Source organism: Marmota flaviventris, chromosome 13 (assembly GCF_047511675.1).
Source record: "Marmota flaviventris isolate mMarFla1 chromosome 13, mMarFla1.hap1, whole genome shotgun sequence".
Lineage (NCBI taxonomy): Eukaryota > Metazoa > Chordata > Mammalia > Rodentia > Sciuridae > Marmota > Marmota flaviventris.
Genome location: NC_092510.1, coordinates 84,369,765 through 84,385,570, shown reverse-complemented (window position 1 = coordinate 84,385,570; position 15,806 = coordinate 84,369,765). Strand labels below are relative to the sequence as shown.

Below are 15,806 nucleotides of genomic sequence, written 5' to 3'. Positions count from 1 at the left end.
CGATTTGAGATAGAGGCGGGGCTGGGGCCCGAGAGCGGTTACGACGCGCGGGGCACTGTGGGACGTAGTGTGGGCAACGTGGGATGGAACGGAAGCCTGGAAGGGTCATACCGTAGCGACGCGGGAAGTCCGGACGCGGCAGCTGCCTGAAGAAGAGGCCTGAGGCTGAAGCAGCTTCGGCCCCGGCCGTGGCAATGGCGGAGAGGCCAGAGGACTTAAACCTGCCCAATGCTGTCATCACCAGGATCATTAAAGAGGCGGTGAGCTGCTGGGTCGGGGGCGGACGAGCGGGCAGGAGGGAAGCAGGTCCCGGGCTGGCAGTGTTGCTCACCCCCACTCCCCCCACAGCTCCCGGACGGTGTCAACATCTCCAAGGAGGCCCGGAGCGCCATCTCCCGCGCCGCCAGTGTCTTCGTGCTGTACGCCACATCCTGGTGAGCCGGGCACCGCTAGGGATAGGGGAGGCGCAGGAGACCTGGCTCGGAGTTTGGGGTCTGGAACCTACAGACCCCTACTGGGTCCCATCTCAGTGCAGAGAGGTTCACAGCTTCCTTAATTGTGTGGCAATTTAAACGACGAAACAACGCTGCTTTAGCCCTTGAGTTCAGAGAAGGAAAGGACTTTCCCGTGTCAGACAGCAACACATGCATCTCAGACGTCTGTAGGCTCTCCCACCCCTCCGCTGGCACACAGCAAGCGGAGCCTCACAGCCACCGACAGCGCTTGCCCTTTCTTCTTTCAGTGCCAACAACTTTGCAATGAAAGGGAAACGCAAGACGCTCAATGCCAGTGATGTGCTCTCAGCCATGGAAGAGATGGAGTTCCAGCGGTTCATTACCCCCTTAAAAGAAGCTCTGGAAGGTAATGATCCTTCCATTTTCTAAAGCGCATAGAAGATGGTCATCCTGTATGACCTGTTCACCTGGCCCTGAGGCTTTCAGCATGGGTCCTTGACAAGTCCAGTAAACCAATACTGGATGTGATTCAGTTCAGTTTGTACCACCTCAGATCTGTTTGCGATGCTGGGCAGGCTATTTTTCCTCCTGAGCCACAGCTTTTCCAGTTATTACCATGGGGTTAGCTGCTACCTCTTCCAACCCTCCTCCTAATCCCCCTCCTACTTCCTTACAGCTTATAGGCGGGAACAGAAAGGTAAGAAGGAAGCTTCAGAGCAAAAGAAGAAGGACAAAGACAAAAAAACAGACTCAGAAGAGCAAGACAGGAGCAGGGATGAGGACAATGAAGAAGATGAGGAAAGACTGGAAGAAGAAGAACAGAATGAAGAAGAGGATGTAGACAATTGAATAGGGAGGGTAGGCCATGGCACTGTGGAAGCTACCACTCTGAAATGTGGAACATGTCTATGCAAAGCTTTTCCCTGCTGAGCAGAGCAGGCAAAGTTTGATGTTTGCCTGAGAAGATCAAAATAAAAACTGACTAGAATTATCATCAAAACCAGCGCTTTCCAGACTCAGAGCATCTGAGTGACAGAATTCTGTTTTGCTTAATCAGTCTGAAGGTTTTGACTTTTTGTAAGGGATTCTGAAAGGCTAATCAGTCGAATTAATATATCTTGTTTACTTACATGTATGGCTAGGTAGTTTTTGATCCCAAGTCTTTTTGCCCCTCCACAAAAGTAATAACTTCCATGCTGCCTGCCATGTTCCATATTACAGAGGCAGTCAAGGCTCAGGAAAAATTGGTCAGTCTATTTGTAACAGTATTTGGCAATAGTACCTTATTAAGAATGATCAGGATGTTTTAGCTTTAAAAAAAAAACTACTAAAAGGCTATGGGAGAATAATGAACTCTGTAATCTCATCACTTGACAGTTGCATTAATTTGAGTTTCATTTCCTCTAATCCCACTTGGCTTTCAGTCCTTTTAGATTGCTTGTAGACATACAGCCTATAGAATGGCTACACTCTGGGCACATATGCTTTTAAATTAGTATTGATTGGAGTTAGTCCAGCAGGGATGCCAGTGTCTTACTTATTTAAAACAGATGGCATAGTGTTAGTTGTCCCTCACTATTTACTACTGTACAGCGTTAGTATTTAATGTCACCTCCTGGAAGGTGCAGAACCCCCCAGGCTTTCTCTTTTTACACTTCATCTCCCAGACTGTGTCTTTGTCTTTTCATTCTTTAATTCATTATGAATTTCAGACTTAATTCCCTCTAGGCACATCTTTTTCCCCTTTTTCTATCTCTTCTGACTCTTCTCTACTTTCTTTCCCTTTTTCACTTAACTTCATCCACAATCTAGGAATTCTAATTACCTGCTTAATATCCCAAAGTGCAGGTTTCTTATATTTCTTAGTTCTAATTTCACATCTTAATATTTTTCTTTGATAAACTCTGAACCTTAAGGGAAATCTGATGGTGCTCATGAATTTAATCTCCCACCCCCACCCAAAAAATTCCCTTTAACTTCTTCTAAAATATCTCTGTTGGCCTTTCTTAGCCTTTTCTCTTTCCATTCAGTGCTTCAAAGCATTTTTTTTTTTTTTTTTTTTGTCTCAGTTGAGTGTTTGGGATTTGACAAGGTAGTATGGTATAGTTTAACCATTAATTTGTTAAATGAATACAATGGAAAGTTTATTGGTAAACGAAGACTGTTTTAAAGCTTATAATGCTTTGTACAAATAAAAAACATTCTTGTTTAAAGTGATGACATACTAGCTGACTTATGGTGGTATGCGCCTATAGTCTCAGCACTTGGGAAGCTGAAGTAGGAGGATCTCTTGAGTCCAGGAGTTCAAGACCCCATCTCAAAAAAAAAAAAAAAAATCATATATTTGAGGATATGTGTTTCAAGAAGACCCATTAATCGTGCCCCATTCGGTATTTGAGGTGCGGACTGGCCCAGACTTTTTGTAAATGTGGAATCCTGCATCACCTTGCATGACCAGCAGATGCCGCTCGTTCTCAGGGAGAAGTGCTGCCTTTTGTGGCTCTGCTGGGCCCCTGTACATAGATTCTCATCAGCTCCGTTTATCGAGCCCATCCTGTGTCTGGCACTGTTCTAAATGCCCTCAAGTATTAGTCTTAAAACTCTGAAGCAGTCATTTTATCAACCACAACTCTATATGTTTTACAAATCATAAATTTATAAATAATATTTTACAAAGGTAGAACCCCAGTGGTTACTTGGTCCAGTGGCTTTTTCCTGCTCCACAGTAGAAACATCCTTTCTTAATTCCCATGAGCACCACTAGAGGTTAAGTCCTCAGGTCCCATCTGGATTCCTGTGGCTTCCTTTGAATTCAATTTCCTGCCTCATCTGCTTCCCCTGTGTTTTGCTTGCCAAGTGGATCTTTCTAGAACATGGCTGTATTACAGTCACTCCCCACTTCCTATTAAATTAAATTCAATCTGGGCACAGTGTCATTTATCTAATCCCAGCTGCTCAGGAGGCTGAGGTGAGAATTGCAAGTTCAAGGCCAGCCTGGGCAATTAAAGACCTTGACTCAAAAAAAGGGTTGGCAATATACCTCAGTAGTTGAGCACTTGCCTAGAAAACATGAACTCTGGGTTCATAAGTAATTTACAACATAAAACTCTTTATGCTCCAGTTAAAAATGAATCCCCAAAAGCTCCCCTATTTGGTGTTAGTTCATCCTGCCCCATTTTTCACCAAACTAACTTTCTAAGAGCAATGTCTCCTGAAAGGAGACTATGATTTAAAACTACAGAATTTAACTGGGAAGAATCTTTGAGTAGTGGATCAGTTTTCCCTAGCCACACCTGTATCATTCCTGTAGTGGTATCTGGATTTTGAAGGTTTGTTACCAAACTAAGGTAAAGCTTCTCATCTTTCTTCTTTAAACACAACACTTCGTGCCCAGAGATTTTGATCTGGATCTGGGGAGTAGGAGATTATCCTGACCCATTCAAAACTACTTTTGCAGCCTTACCCCCTTTTTTACCAATGGCAAATTGAGCCTCCTTAGAAGTGACTTGTCCGGATCTTAGCACTAATTCATGAAAATAGATTGTGTCCCTGCCATCTTTGACGATGCTTTTGTTTTAAATAAACTTTTTTAGAGAAATTTTAGAATTACAGAAAACTACAAAGGATGCAGAGTTCTGACAAACCCCTCACCCAGCTTCCCTTCACATTAACATCTTACATAACCATGGAACATTTGTCAAATGAAAGAAAAAAAAATAACTAAAGGACAAACTGTCCTTGTATTTCACCAGTTTTTCTAATACTATCTTTTTTGTTACAGCTCCAATCCAGAATACCACATTGCCTTTAGTGAACTAGCTTTTTAAAAATTGAGATAAAATTCACAGAACACAAACCATTTTATCTTTTATTTATTTCATGCTGTGGATAAAATCTAGTGAGGCTTTTTCACTAAGCTACATCCCCAGACCTTTTTAATTTTTTTATTTTGAGACAGGTTCTTGCTAAGCTGGGGCAACCTTAGTGAGACCCTCAGTAACTTAAGGAGACCCTGTCTCAAGATATAAAAAGGATTGGGGATATAGCTCAGTGGTAAGGCACCCCTGGGTTCAAGTATCAGTACCCCCAAAAAAATTGTGTGTGTGTGTGTGTGTGTGTGTATAAACGTAGAAGACAGTCTGGTGCTGAACTCAACAACTTTAAATATACATATATGAAGGAATATACACACGAGCATACACATTTTCAACGCCCTGTAATAAATAGTGGTTGCCTTTCCTTGCAACCACTAATCTGCTCATTCCAGGCTCATTTCTGCCCATACACCTCACCAGACCCCTCCTGCCCCCCTACAAGTCCTCTCCCACCCAACCAAACATAGACCTTTGCTCAGATCTTTTACTGTACCCATCCTAGTCAGATGCGATGCCCCTGGGAGTTTTTTTCTAATGCCATGTCTTTTTTCATCACGTCTCTCAACCCTTTCACAGAGTAGACCCTGAGTAATCACGCTGGAATAAATCTTCTCTAAAAACTTGGAAGACAATCTGGTGCTGAACTCAACAACTTTAAATGCTCAATGTGCAAAAATTGATGAAACTATTGTGTTAGGCATTATTTGGTGTTAATGTCCTTGACATCCAATTGTTCTTTCACCAAAAAATGAACCAGGGCCAAACCTGCGGGAGGCTGGAAAGAACTGTAAAGCAAACCTAGGGTGAACCCAGAGCTGTGCCAGCCTTCCAGACGCGGTCACTCGCAGAGGCCCCTCCCACACGCCAGGGTGGGCTCCCTAGCTCATTCCTCCCGCCCTGTGGCGGGCAGGGACGGGCTGTCCAGTCTCTCGGCACACCTGATTGGCTAGGTCCCGAGTCCGATAAGCGTGGGCGGGGCCGCGGGAGGGCTGACCAGCAAGCCCGGAGAGTGGCCGCAGGGGCGTGGCCTCCATGCGGGGAGGGCGGGCCGCGGGGGGGGAGCTGCTTCCGGGTGAGCCGCCCCGCCCCCGCCTGGGCCCCGGGAGATTAGATCCCGGGCTGCAGTGGCTGGAGCAGCGGTTCGGAGCTTTCAAGGAGGTAGGTAAGTGGGGCTGGCTCCGGGAGTTGGAGGGTTTGGAGATCAGCCTCTGAGAGAGGCGGAGGCTGTTGCTTAAGTCCTGCATCGTAGCTTGTGTCGGGCGCCTGAAGCTCCCGTCCTGCAGCTGGGGACCGAGACCCCGTGGGCCCCTGCTTGGGTTCGATGGTCCTGCAACAGCCGGGGTTGTTAGCCGAGTTCCCGTTCATGTTTCCTCCTTTGGATTCACCCCCTCCCCGGGCACCGCCGGCGTTCTGCATCATTGCGGAGCCGAGGTGCCTTGCAGGCTGGAGGAGAGGAGTGGAAAATATAAGAACCGCTTGTGCTAGGCGTTGCATGCTTGGCCAATCAGTCCTTACGACAACCCATTGAGGTCCGTTCAAGTCCCCACTTACCAGATGAGGAAATTGAGGTCATACAGGTGAAAAGTGCCAGAACCAGGATTTATACTCACATCGGTCGACTCCACTGACCACAAATTTAACCACCCTGGACCGCAGCCGCCTGATAGATTAGGGCTCTACCCCTTCCCTCCCCCCACCCCCTTCACCTGTGGCTCTTCATAAGTCCAACTGTACCAAATAAAATGTGAAATCTGTCTCAGTACCAAAGGTCATAGTGGGTATTGAGGACTGGGCTGCTGGAGAACTGAATTTTAGCCCAGATCTGCAGCTAACCAGCTGCAGGATCCAGGGTCAATGTTTTGCCCTTCTCTGAGCCTAGTTTTACCAGAGTTTCAGTGATGAAATCAGCAAGCTTCAAGAAACCTCATAGCAAGGATATTCTAGGAATCTGTGGAAATGGGAGCTTCTCTGGGTTTCAAATTGCTGAACCCAAAGATTAGGGCTTTCAAAGCCCCAGGAGCAGATTGGGTTCTCATTTTTCTCTTTAATCCCTGTATCTAGCACTACAGCAGGTACAGAGTAGAAAATTCAGGAAACGTGGGTTGATTGAACCAGGAACCAGTAGGTTTCTCATCAGAAGTGCCTGACAGCTGTTGTCCTGGGCCTTTCTGGGGCTTTGGGTTTCTAAACCTGGCTCTTCTACCTAGCTGGCAATTCTGCCTGCCTCCTCTGAGCCCGCGGCAGAGCCCGCCAGAACTGGCAGCAGTTGCCATCCCTCTGGGCCAAGAGCAAAGCCTCTGGAATCAGTGGAACACAAGCTGTGGGACTGAAGCCCTGCAGCTCTGCTTGCCCCCTTGGTGGCAGCTCTCAGGGTCCAAGTTAGGTTAGACCCTGGTTGGGGTGGAGCCAGCCAAGGAAGGCAAGATCTTCAGTGTTCTTTCATCCATGAAGCTGTTCTTGACTCCCAGACACAGGATCCTCCCACAGCACCTGGGCCACCCCACTATTCTGCATCTGTTTGGGGTTGTTTTATTCCTTCTCCACCACATTAGGTGTTAGGAAGCAGGGACTTTGAAACATCTTGTGACCCTCCAGGCCTAAACAAATGTCCTCCCTCCGGGGTGTGGTGCAGAAGGCACAGGACTATACCAGGAGATTTTGTTCCAGATCAGTCCTGCCCTTATTAATATTAAAATTAGCTTCTTGTTTACTGAATAGCTACTTGGTGCCAGATATATACCTCAGCACTACCTCTAATCTTCTCCACAGCCTCACAAGCTGGATAATGTCAGCCCATTTCGTAGATAATGAAATGAAGGCTCTGAAAGGCTGCTGACCTTGGCCAACGTTAGAGTAGAACACAGATCAGACCTGGAATAGCTTGATTCTGAAAGATGGTTCCTTCTGCACTGCCCTGTACTGTCTTCCATAAAATTAACCTGATCTATGTAAACAAGCGAAGGTGCGGGGCCTCATTGTGTCTTGTTCCTATAAATGTGGTGACACGGTATTTAAGCTGAGGTTTGCAAGCTCCCTTAATTTAGGGGCCATGCCTTTCCCGTGTGCAAAAAACTCCCAAATTTTGAGGTACTTTTCACAATGCAAAACCCTGGCCTGATTTGACTCTGCAAAGCAGAGGTGTTACTTGGGGCATTTTCCCACTCTGCAGATGTTTATCAAGTGCCTGTTGTAATAGACTTACTATGTGGTCCCAGCAGCCTCAGGGTCACTTCCTAGCTCTGTACCTCACTGGCTGTGTCATTTCAAGCAAGTCCTGTGGCCTCTCTGCACCCAATTTTCCATATTAAATGTAAAAGATTAACTAGGATCAGTGATTTTCAACTTTTTTTAATATTTTTTACTTGTAGGTGGATATAATATCTTTATTTGTTTATATCTTTATGTGGTGCTGAGGATTGAACCCAAGGCCTCACACGTGCTAGGTAAGGGCTCTACCACTGAGCCACAAACCCAGCCTGATTTTCAACTTTTTAATTCTTCCAGCAGTAGCACCATTTTTCAAACTACTATCTCTCTGACCATTAAAAAAAAAAAAAGATCAAAACGGAACTTCTCTAGCAAGGCCTCCCCCTCCAGTTGTACCCTCCCCACCTCTCCCAGGGTCCTCAGGATGAAATTTGGGCAGCGCAGCTCCTAGGCAATCCTGCTAGAGGTTTCTTATAGGCAGAAGGCAGTTGCTCTGTGGGCCTTCTAAAGGAAATGGGGGTTGAGGCCAGTGGAATGCAGCTGTGAATTCCAGAAGTCCACAGCCTGCTACAAAAGATTGTTGCTCAGGGAAATGAATCAGAGACATGTGAACCTGGTTTCAAAATTTGACTTGACTCTCCAGAATGACATTGAGCAAGTCATGTAAACCCTCTTAGAGCCTTCATTTCCTTATTACTAAAAAGACAGTTCTTACAATTGAGATAATATAAGCATAAAGTACCCAGCACCTAATTAATACATTCAATATATTTCTCTCCAGCACCCATTGCAGAGACAGTGTGGGCAGAGAGACACCTACTCAATCAAACATTTACCAGTATTGTGGATGATAGTATATAAAACCCTGCATTTGGAGTTTAGAACAAATTTAGTTTCGGGCTCAGTCACTAAACTCTCCGTGTGGTCTTGGGCAAGTAACTTGACTACTCTGAGCTGAATTAATTCCTGGCAGACCAGGGAGCAAAATCTTGCATAAAATGGGTAGACAGGACCTCATATCTGCTGAATAATTGCTCATTTAGGGATTAAGACATCTTTGGGGAGCCCTGGCTTGCCCCTGTGTCAGGTGATGAGGCTGACCCACCCTGGGGTGTGGGGATAGGGCGGGTCCATGTGTGGCTCCTGATAACCCCAACCCCGCCAAGGAGGAGGATGGGATAAGATGGGCCCCTGGGCTGGGAGGGAGCCAAAGAGATTGGAGAGATTGGACAGAAAGCCCCAGCACACTGAAGGATCACTGGGGTTCTAGTTCTGCTGTTTTATCCTATAATGCACTGTGTGACCTTGGATAAGTCCCTACCCCCCTGGACCTTGAGGTCCCATTTGTCCAAGGAGCAGCTAGACTTGGACCTGCCACCCCCACTTTCTGTGGCTACCCCACACACACACCCCACCTGGCTACTAGCACCTCCAAAAAGAAATGTCTGAAATGAAGCCCTCCGTCTCCTCTGTAAGCCTGGTTTCCCATCACCCTATTCCTGCCCTTTCCCTGTCCTCTGGCCTATGGGTCAGGCAGACAGCGCATCCGCCCTGAGAGACCGCCTCTTGGCCGCATCACCATGGCCCTTCCTTCTCCACCCTCAGACCTCCCATAGCCCGTACTCTGCTTCCGGTCTATTCTGCTCAGTGTCAAGATTTATCTTCCTAAAGCCAGGTTTTGACCAGCCACTCCCCCACTTCCTGCTCAGAATCTTCCTTGGCCTTCAGTCTGGCCCCCTCCCTTCCCCTCGTCTCTCCTCCTTCCACATGGGCTCCATCGCCTCCTGGGGTCCTCAGAACAGTCCACAGCTATCCTCCAACCCCACTTTGCCCTTTTTCCCTTCCCAAGGGAGAGCTGTACCTTTCCCTCCTAAGCTGAACCCACTTACCCTGCAAAACTGAGTTCAAGCCCTGGTCTTCCACTAGCTTCTTCTGCTCTCTAACCCACATAGAAACCGTGACTCCTTTGTGGCAGGGCTCCTTCTCTCTGAAGTGCACTCCATCAACCGTGCCTCCCTGGACTGACATGCAAACTCAAGGAGAGGTCACCTATGAGAGAGTCCAGCGTGGCCTGGTACACAGTAAGTGCTCAAGAAACATGTGAATGCCCCGCTTCTTCCTGCCTCATGTCATCTCTCTGGCATGGAGGGCATAATATCTTGTACTTAATGTAATTAAATACTTGCTCTGTGCCAGAGTCCACGGGTGGGCAGAGTGCAAGGGGGCAGGGGAAAATAAACTAACCCTGGACCCTGCCCCTCAGAAGTTATTGGCACAAGATGAGACAGATCAACAAAAAACTCTTACGTAAGAGAGGTTGCAACAAGAGCAAGAAGAAAGCCTCTCGGGATAGGGGAGGAGAGGCCTGTGGATATGGGCGTGGTGGGGCCATGGAGATTGCACAAGCCTTCTCAGAGGGACAAGGTGCCACCACATAGCAGGAAAGTGCCGGAGTCTCCTTGGCTGGGAGACAGCATTAATGGTCACCCCGTTGGGGGAGGGTGCAGGAGCACATGTGTCCTGCATAACCGGAAGTCCCCATGGCAAGTATTACCTGCGCTTCACTTGAGGTGGAATTATAGGGAATTCTTCTCTTTTGGCTTATCTGTACTCTTCTAAAATTTCTACTGTGAGCATGGGCATTGTGCAGGGAAATGTTGTCTGGATCGGCGCTTCTCCGAGTATGCCTAGGGAGGGATTAGTTCTGTTGTCTTCCTTTTTTTAATTTCCAGCCCATTGGTTGTTTGATAAAATCTGGTAAAAATTAATAACCAGAAATTTATTTTTTTAAAAATAGCAGTCACATACACAACAAACTCAAAAGTTTCTTCATTGGATTCAAATTGCTATGAAGTTTCTAAAGACTTATGTTCATTTTTTGTCTTTACTGTGAGCCCGGCAGAGATTGGTGGACCCCACTAGGCTAGAGAGAGGGGCGGCAGGAAGCTGGAATGTGACCGTCTCTCAGGGTCGGAGACCATATTTCATGTGCGTCCTGTTGCCCCTTTCAGAGCTCAGCACGCAGCAGACACCCCAAGAACTAGCTGGCTGGCCTCTGGCCCCCACCATGCAGCCCCAGTCTGTTCTGCACAGTGGCTACTTCCACCCGCTGCTTCGGACCTGGCAGACAGCCGCCACCACCCTCAGTGCTTCCAACTTCATTTACCCCATCTTTGTCACGTGAGTCCCCAGGAATGGGCCAGGCCTTTGATCTGTCCATGGTGGGGGCAGGTGTGTGACTGGTACAGGCATCAGTATTGCTGGTGGGGGAAGGTGTGAATTGGGCCATCACAGCCAGGCATGGTGACACATGCCTGTAATACCAGTTACTGAGGAAGCTGAGGCAAGAGGATCACAAGTTCCAGGCCAACCTGGACAATTTAACAAGACCCTGACTCAAAATAAAAAATAAAAAGGGCTGAGGATGTAGCTCAGCAGTAGATTGCTTGCCTAGCATAAGCAAGGCCCTGGATTCAGTCCCCAATACCATAAGGGGATGGGAAATGGGCTGTCAGCTGGAAACTCAGGGTATTAGAAGTGGCCAACTGGGATAAGGACAGAAGTCTTAAGAATGGCACAAACCTTGAAAAGACCTCAGTTCTCCCATTTGTAAAATAAGAATAACTACTCTTGTCTGCCATCCTGAATCTTTGGAATACAATAGAAACGTAGAAGGCTCTGTCAGCTGTAAAGTGCTATGTCCTCGTGAGAGGGGCTTATGAATAATAATCATGCAATCATGATTATTAATAAAGCAACAGCAGACCTACTGTGTACAAGGTACTATGCGAGCAACCTACATACATGATCTGTTCAGTCCTGACAGCATTTGTATGAAGAAGGAATAGACGTTGTCTCCAACAGGGTCAACTCCATGAGGGCAGGGATTTTTGCCCATTCTGTTCACTGTTTCATCACCAGCACCTAGACTAGTACCGGGCACATAATAAGTGCTCAGTTGGGGCTGGGGTTGTGGCTCAGCGGTAGAGCTCTCGCCTAGCACATGCGAGGCCCTGGGTTCGATCCTCAGCACCACATGAAAATAAATAAATAAAGATATTGTGTCCAACTAAAAAATAAATAAGTATTTTTTAAAAAATAAGTGCTCAGTAAATTTTTATTGAATAAAGGAATTGATCCCATCTAGGCTTTGGATGAAGGGCCTGAGGCTCAAAGAAATGATATAACTTGGCCAAGATCACCCAGTCAGAAAGTGGCTAGAAGAGGAAGCAAGGACTTCTGATGTCAGAGTCCACATTCTTAACCACTTGACTCCTTCCTGTTGACGCATTACTGTTCTTCTAGTACACTTGCTTTTATTGTCACTGTTATTCTTGTTCCTATTATTATTTCAGGCCAGGGGAGCCAGACACTGGACCCCATCCCCCTCCCTCCATCTCCATTCCCACATTCCTTCCCAGCTTCCCAACCATCCCTCCCAGTCACCCCGCCACCACCTGCCCTTCCCACAGCCACCAATCCATAGCCCACCCCCTGCTCTTACAGGGATGTTCCTGATGACGTACAGCCTATTGCCAGCCTGCCAGGAGTGGCCAGGTAGGAGGCATGCTGGAGAGGGCAAGGGGATGATGGAGGGAGAAATTTTGCAGGGGGAGGTACCCAGAGGCAGAAGTAGACCCCGGAGGTAGAAGATCCAGAGACGCAAACTGCAGCTCAGTGGAGAGAAGGGCTTCCCTGGGGCCACAGCTGTGCACAGTTAAGGGGCAGCCTCGTGAAGTGACAAGCTTCACCAGGAGCCCTCGGTGAGGTTTTTGCATCCTGAGCTGAACTTGAGGAAGAAGTTCAGTTAGACCACCTCGGAGGAGCTGCCACAGCTGATTCCACAGCTCTGATATTTGGGGTTTGATTTCCCCACCTGTTTGGTGGGTGCATTCCTTCCCAGCCCTGTCCTGGGGGTTGGCACCCTCCTGGTGCCACCAGGACCTGCCTCCCCTCAGTCCCTCCCATCCCCTCCCAGGTATGGTGTGAACCGGCTGGAAGAGATGCTGAAGCCCCTGGTTGAAGAGGGCCTGCGCTGCGTCCTCATCTTTGGTGTCCCCAGCAGAGTTCCCAAGGTGAAAATTGGAGGAAGAGTTAAGAAAAGAGGTGGGGCGAGGGTGGGGACAGGAGTGAATGGCCATCGTCCCAGCCCTTAAGATAGTACTCCTACGGGGTCAGGAAGCTAAGTACCTGATACCCTGACAGGGTAAGTCAAGTCCCCTCTCTAGGTCCCTGTTTCCTCTGCAGTGGGCACAGTCCTCAGTGCTTCCTTATCCAGGGGCTGTGACAGTGACAGAAAGTGAGGGCCGGGGCTGCGCTCTTCAATGGCTGGCTGCCCTGTCCCCCCAAGGGCTTCATGTGACAGACACATCGCTTTGTTCTTCCCCTGCCCCTAGGATGAGAGGGGCTCTGCAGCCGACTCCGAGGAGTCCCCAACTATCGAGGCAGTCCGTCTGTTGAGAAAGACCTTCCCCAGCCTCTTGGTGGCCTGTGACGTCTGCCTGTGCCCCTACACCTCCCATGGTCACTGTGGTGAGCTTCCTCCCTTCCACCAGCCCTGCTGCCACCCACACCCACTGCCCAGTTCTCTCCAGGGTGGACACAGGCCAAGAGCCAAGGCACTCCCCCACCCCTGCCATCTTGTCCTGCAGGGCTCCTGAGTGAGAATGGAGCATTCAAGGCCGAGGAAAGCCGCCAGCGACTGGCAGAGGTGGCACTGGCCTATGCCAAGGCAGGTGAGTGAGTCCCCAGCAGGGATGGACACCTGTGGGTCGGGGAGCTGGTAGAGTGGATAGGAGGGTCCCAGAGTTCTGAAGACCACCCTCTGCCCCTCAGGGTGTCAGGTAGTAGCGCCGTCGGACATGATGGACGGACGAGTGGAAGCCATCAAGGAGGCCCTGATGGCACATGGACTTGGCAACAGGGTATGTGCAGGGAGTGCAGGGGGAGGGCGGCAGGGTGGAGAGAGCCTGGACAGCCCTGCGTCCATGAGCCTAGAATCACAGAGCAGAGGACAACGCTGGATTAGGCCTTTGGGGTCCATCTCAGCCTCTGCACCTCGGATGGGGAGATCAAGACCCAGTGTTCCCATGGGACTAGAACTCAGGCACACCTCTTCTTAGCCCCGGGCCTTCCACTCTGTCACTTCACCCCAGAGCACCTGGAAAGGGCTGCCTGGGCCTCACCGCATTGTCTCCATAGGTATCAGTGATGAGCTACAGTGCCAAATTTGCTTCCTGTTTCTATGGACCTTTCCGGTGAGTGGGATGGGCAGGCTTCTGCTGTTAACCCCTGACCCGTAGCCCACAGCTGGAGCTCACAGGGTGACTGTGCTCTGCAGGGACGCTGCTCAGTCAAGCCCAGCTTTTGGAGACCGCCGCTGCTACCAGCTGCCCCCTGGAGCCCGGGGCCTGGCCCTCCGAGCAGTGGTAAGTGACCAGGCTTGAGACACACTCTCACACACACACACCCCGTTCCTTCCTGTCCCCTTCCCAGACACTTTACCCTCATCCCTTAGGACCGGGACATACGGGAAGGAGCCGACATGCTCATGGTGAAGCCAGGAATGCCCTACTTGGACATCGTTCGGGAGGTGAAGGACAAGGTGAGCACAGAGCAGACTTGAGGACTCAGAGATTGGGAGAGTCCCCAGACGCTGGGACCTTCGATTGAGGGACTCTGGCATCTCAGAGCTAGAAGCAGTCTGCACCTGAGCCGGAGGCCTCTCTTCCCATTCCTGCCCAGAACCAGCACGGCCTCTGTGCCGGGGTTCACAGGAGCCTTTGAACGGCTCTGGATGGACAGCTCTAGATCAGACTGGGCTGCCAGGAGCAGAGACTCAGAATAGAGCTCAAGGTGGTCACAGACTGGGCAGGGAGGGAGGGACACTCCAGAGCACAGCTGCCCTCCACCTCAACCCCATTCCCATGGCTGCTTCTCCACAGCACCCCCAGCTCCCCCTCGCTGTGTACCACGTGTCTGGGGAGTTCGCCATGCTGTGGCACGGAGCCCGGGCTGGGGCATTTGATCTCAAGGCTGCCGTGTTGGAGGCCATGACCGCCTTCCGCAGAGCAGGTAAGCGCAGAACAGAGCAGGTGGGGGTTGTGACCTGTGCCCCAGAGACTGACCGGCAGTTTGTCCAGATAGGGAAACGATGTCATGAGACAGCCTGGACTCTTATGCTTGTAAACACAGGTATCTGAAGAGACAAAGTCCAGGCGTGGTGGCACACGCTTGTAATCCCAGCTACTTGGTAGGCTGAGGGAGGAGGATTGCAAGTTCAAGGCTGGCCTCAGCAATTTAGCAAGATCCTGTCTCAAAATAAAAAGGTCTAGGAATGTAGTTCAGTAGTAAAGAGCCCCTGGGCACCTCTATCCTCTTCCCCACCCCCCCAAAAAAACAAATAGACACAGATTGAGGAAAGGGGGTGGAAGGACAGAACAGAACATGGGACAGTGAAGAAAACAGAGCCCTCTATTGCTTTCTGGTGATGAAAACTTGGACAAGATGCTCTCTCAATCCCAAGGTCCTTGTCTGTAAGCTAGGGATAAGATAGCTGGCGCCTGGTTGTCCTGAGGATGAAATGAGATAATATGTTCAATTAGCATATGCCTGTTACTCCATAATGGGAACAGGTTTTGTTAGTATAGCACACTATCCTGGTCATTAGAATGGGCTCCAGCTGTGGGCCAATGGGCCAAGGGTTTAACAGTAGAACCCTGCCCACCCCACTCACCAGAAAGGTCTGGTGAAACAGGAAGCAGATTTGGCACTCTAGCTCATCACTAGGACCTGTGGGAGACAATGGGGTAGAGGCTCAGTCAGCCCCTTCCAGGTGCTCAGGGTGATGTGGCAGGGAGTGAAAGGTCACTGGCTAGGAAGCAGAGTGCTTGTGTTCCAGCCCATTGGAGCGCTGGCCTTGATGTCTCCATCCCAGCCCTGGAAGGGGGCTTGCAGTTACTACTTTCCCAGCTGTGCATTTCACATGAGGCCCAGAAAGAGAAAATGACTCCAGACCCAGGGTCTGGAGCTGACTGAAGTGGGCCCAGTCCTGTGCTGTGACCCACAGGCTATGCTGATGCCATGCCCCACCCCTCTTCCTGCCTCTCCCTGACACAGGTGCTGACATCATCATCACCTACTACACACCTCAGCTCCTGCAGTGGCTGAAGGAGTAACCAGTGTGCAGGACCCAAGATCTAGAACTTGAGAAGGCTCCCAGGGCCTTGGAGAAGTGAAAACCAAAGTAAAGGCTGCTTTTAGAACTGTG

At 49.4% G+C, this 15,806-nt stretch overlaps 2 protein-coding genes across 6 annotated transcripts; both read left to right on the top strand.

The window, feature by feature from the left end:
- The first annotated feature begins 81 nt into the window (after positions 1 to 81).
- Pole3 (DNA polymerase epsilon 3, accessory subunit) lies at positions 82 to 2,672 on the top strand. The gene is made up of 4 exons (XM_027949434.2): positions 82 to 260; positions 349 to 434; positions 743 to 861; positions 1,132 to 2,672. The coding sequence occupies exons 1-4, from the start codon at positions 195 to 197 to the stop codon at positions 1,302 to 1,304; spliced, it is 444 nt and encodes a 147-aa protein (XP_027805235.1). The 5' UTR covers positions 82 to 194; the 3' UTR covers positions 1,305 to 2,672.
- Positions 2,673 to 5,384: 2,712 nt separating this feature from the next.
- Positions 5,385 to 15,806, top strand: Alad (aminolevulinate dehydratase). 5 transcript variants are annotated; one of them, XM_027949415.2, is made up of 13 exons: positions 5,385 to 5,488; positions 9,513 to 9,618; positions 10,549 to 10,717; positions 12,044 to 12,094; positions 12,516 to 12,612; positions 12,934 to 13,069; positions 13,189 to 13,272; positions 13,373 to 13,461; positions 13,739 to 13,794; positions 13,878 to 13,965; positions 14,055 to 14,141; positions 14,482 to 14,611; positions 15,656 to 15,806. In XM_027949415.2, the coding sequence occupies exons 2-13, from the start codon at positions 9,564 to 9,566 to the stop codon at positions 15,712 to 15,714; spliced, it is 1,101 nt and encodes a 366-aa protein (XP_027805216.1). In that variant the 5' UTR covers positions 5,385 to 5,488; positions 9,513 to 9,563; the 3' UTR covers positions 15,715 to 15,806. The 5 variants fall into 5 exon arrangements, with proteins under 5 accessions (XP_027805216.1, XP_027805218.1, XP_027805217.1 ...); XM_027949417.2 differs by having other exon boundaries at positions 5,397 to 5,488; positions 9,490 to 9,618; XM_027949416.2 differs by having other exon boundaries at positions 5,397 to 5,492; positions 9,490 to 9,618.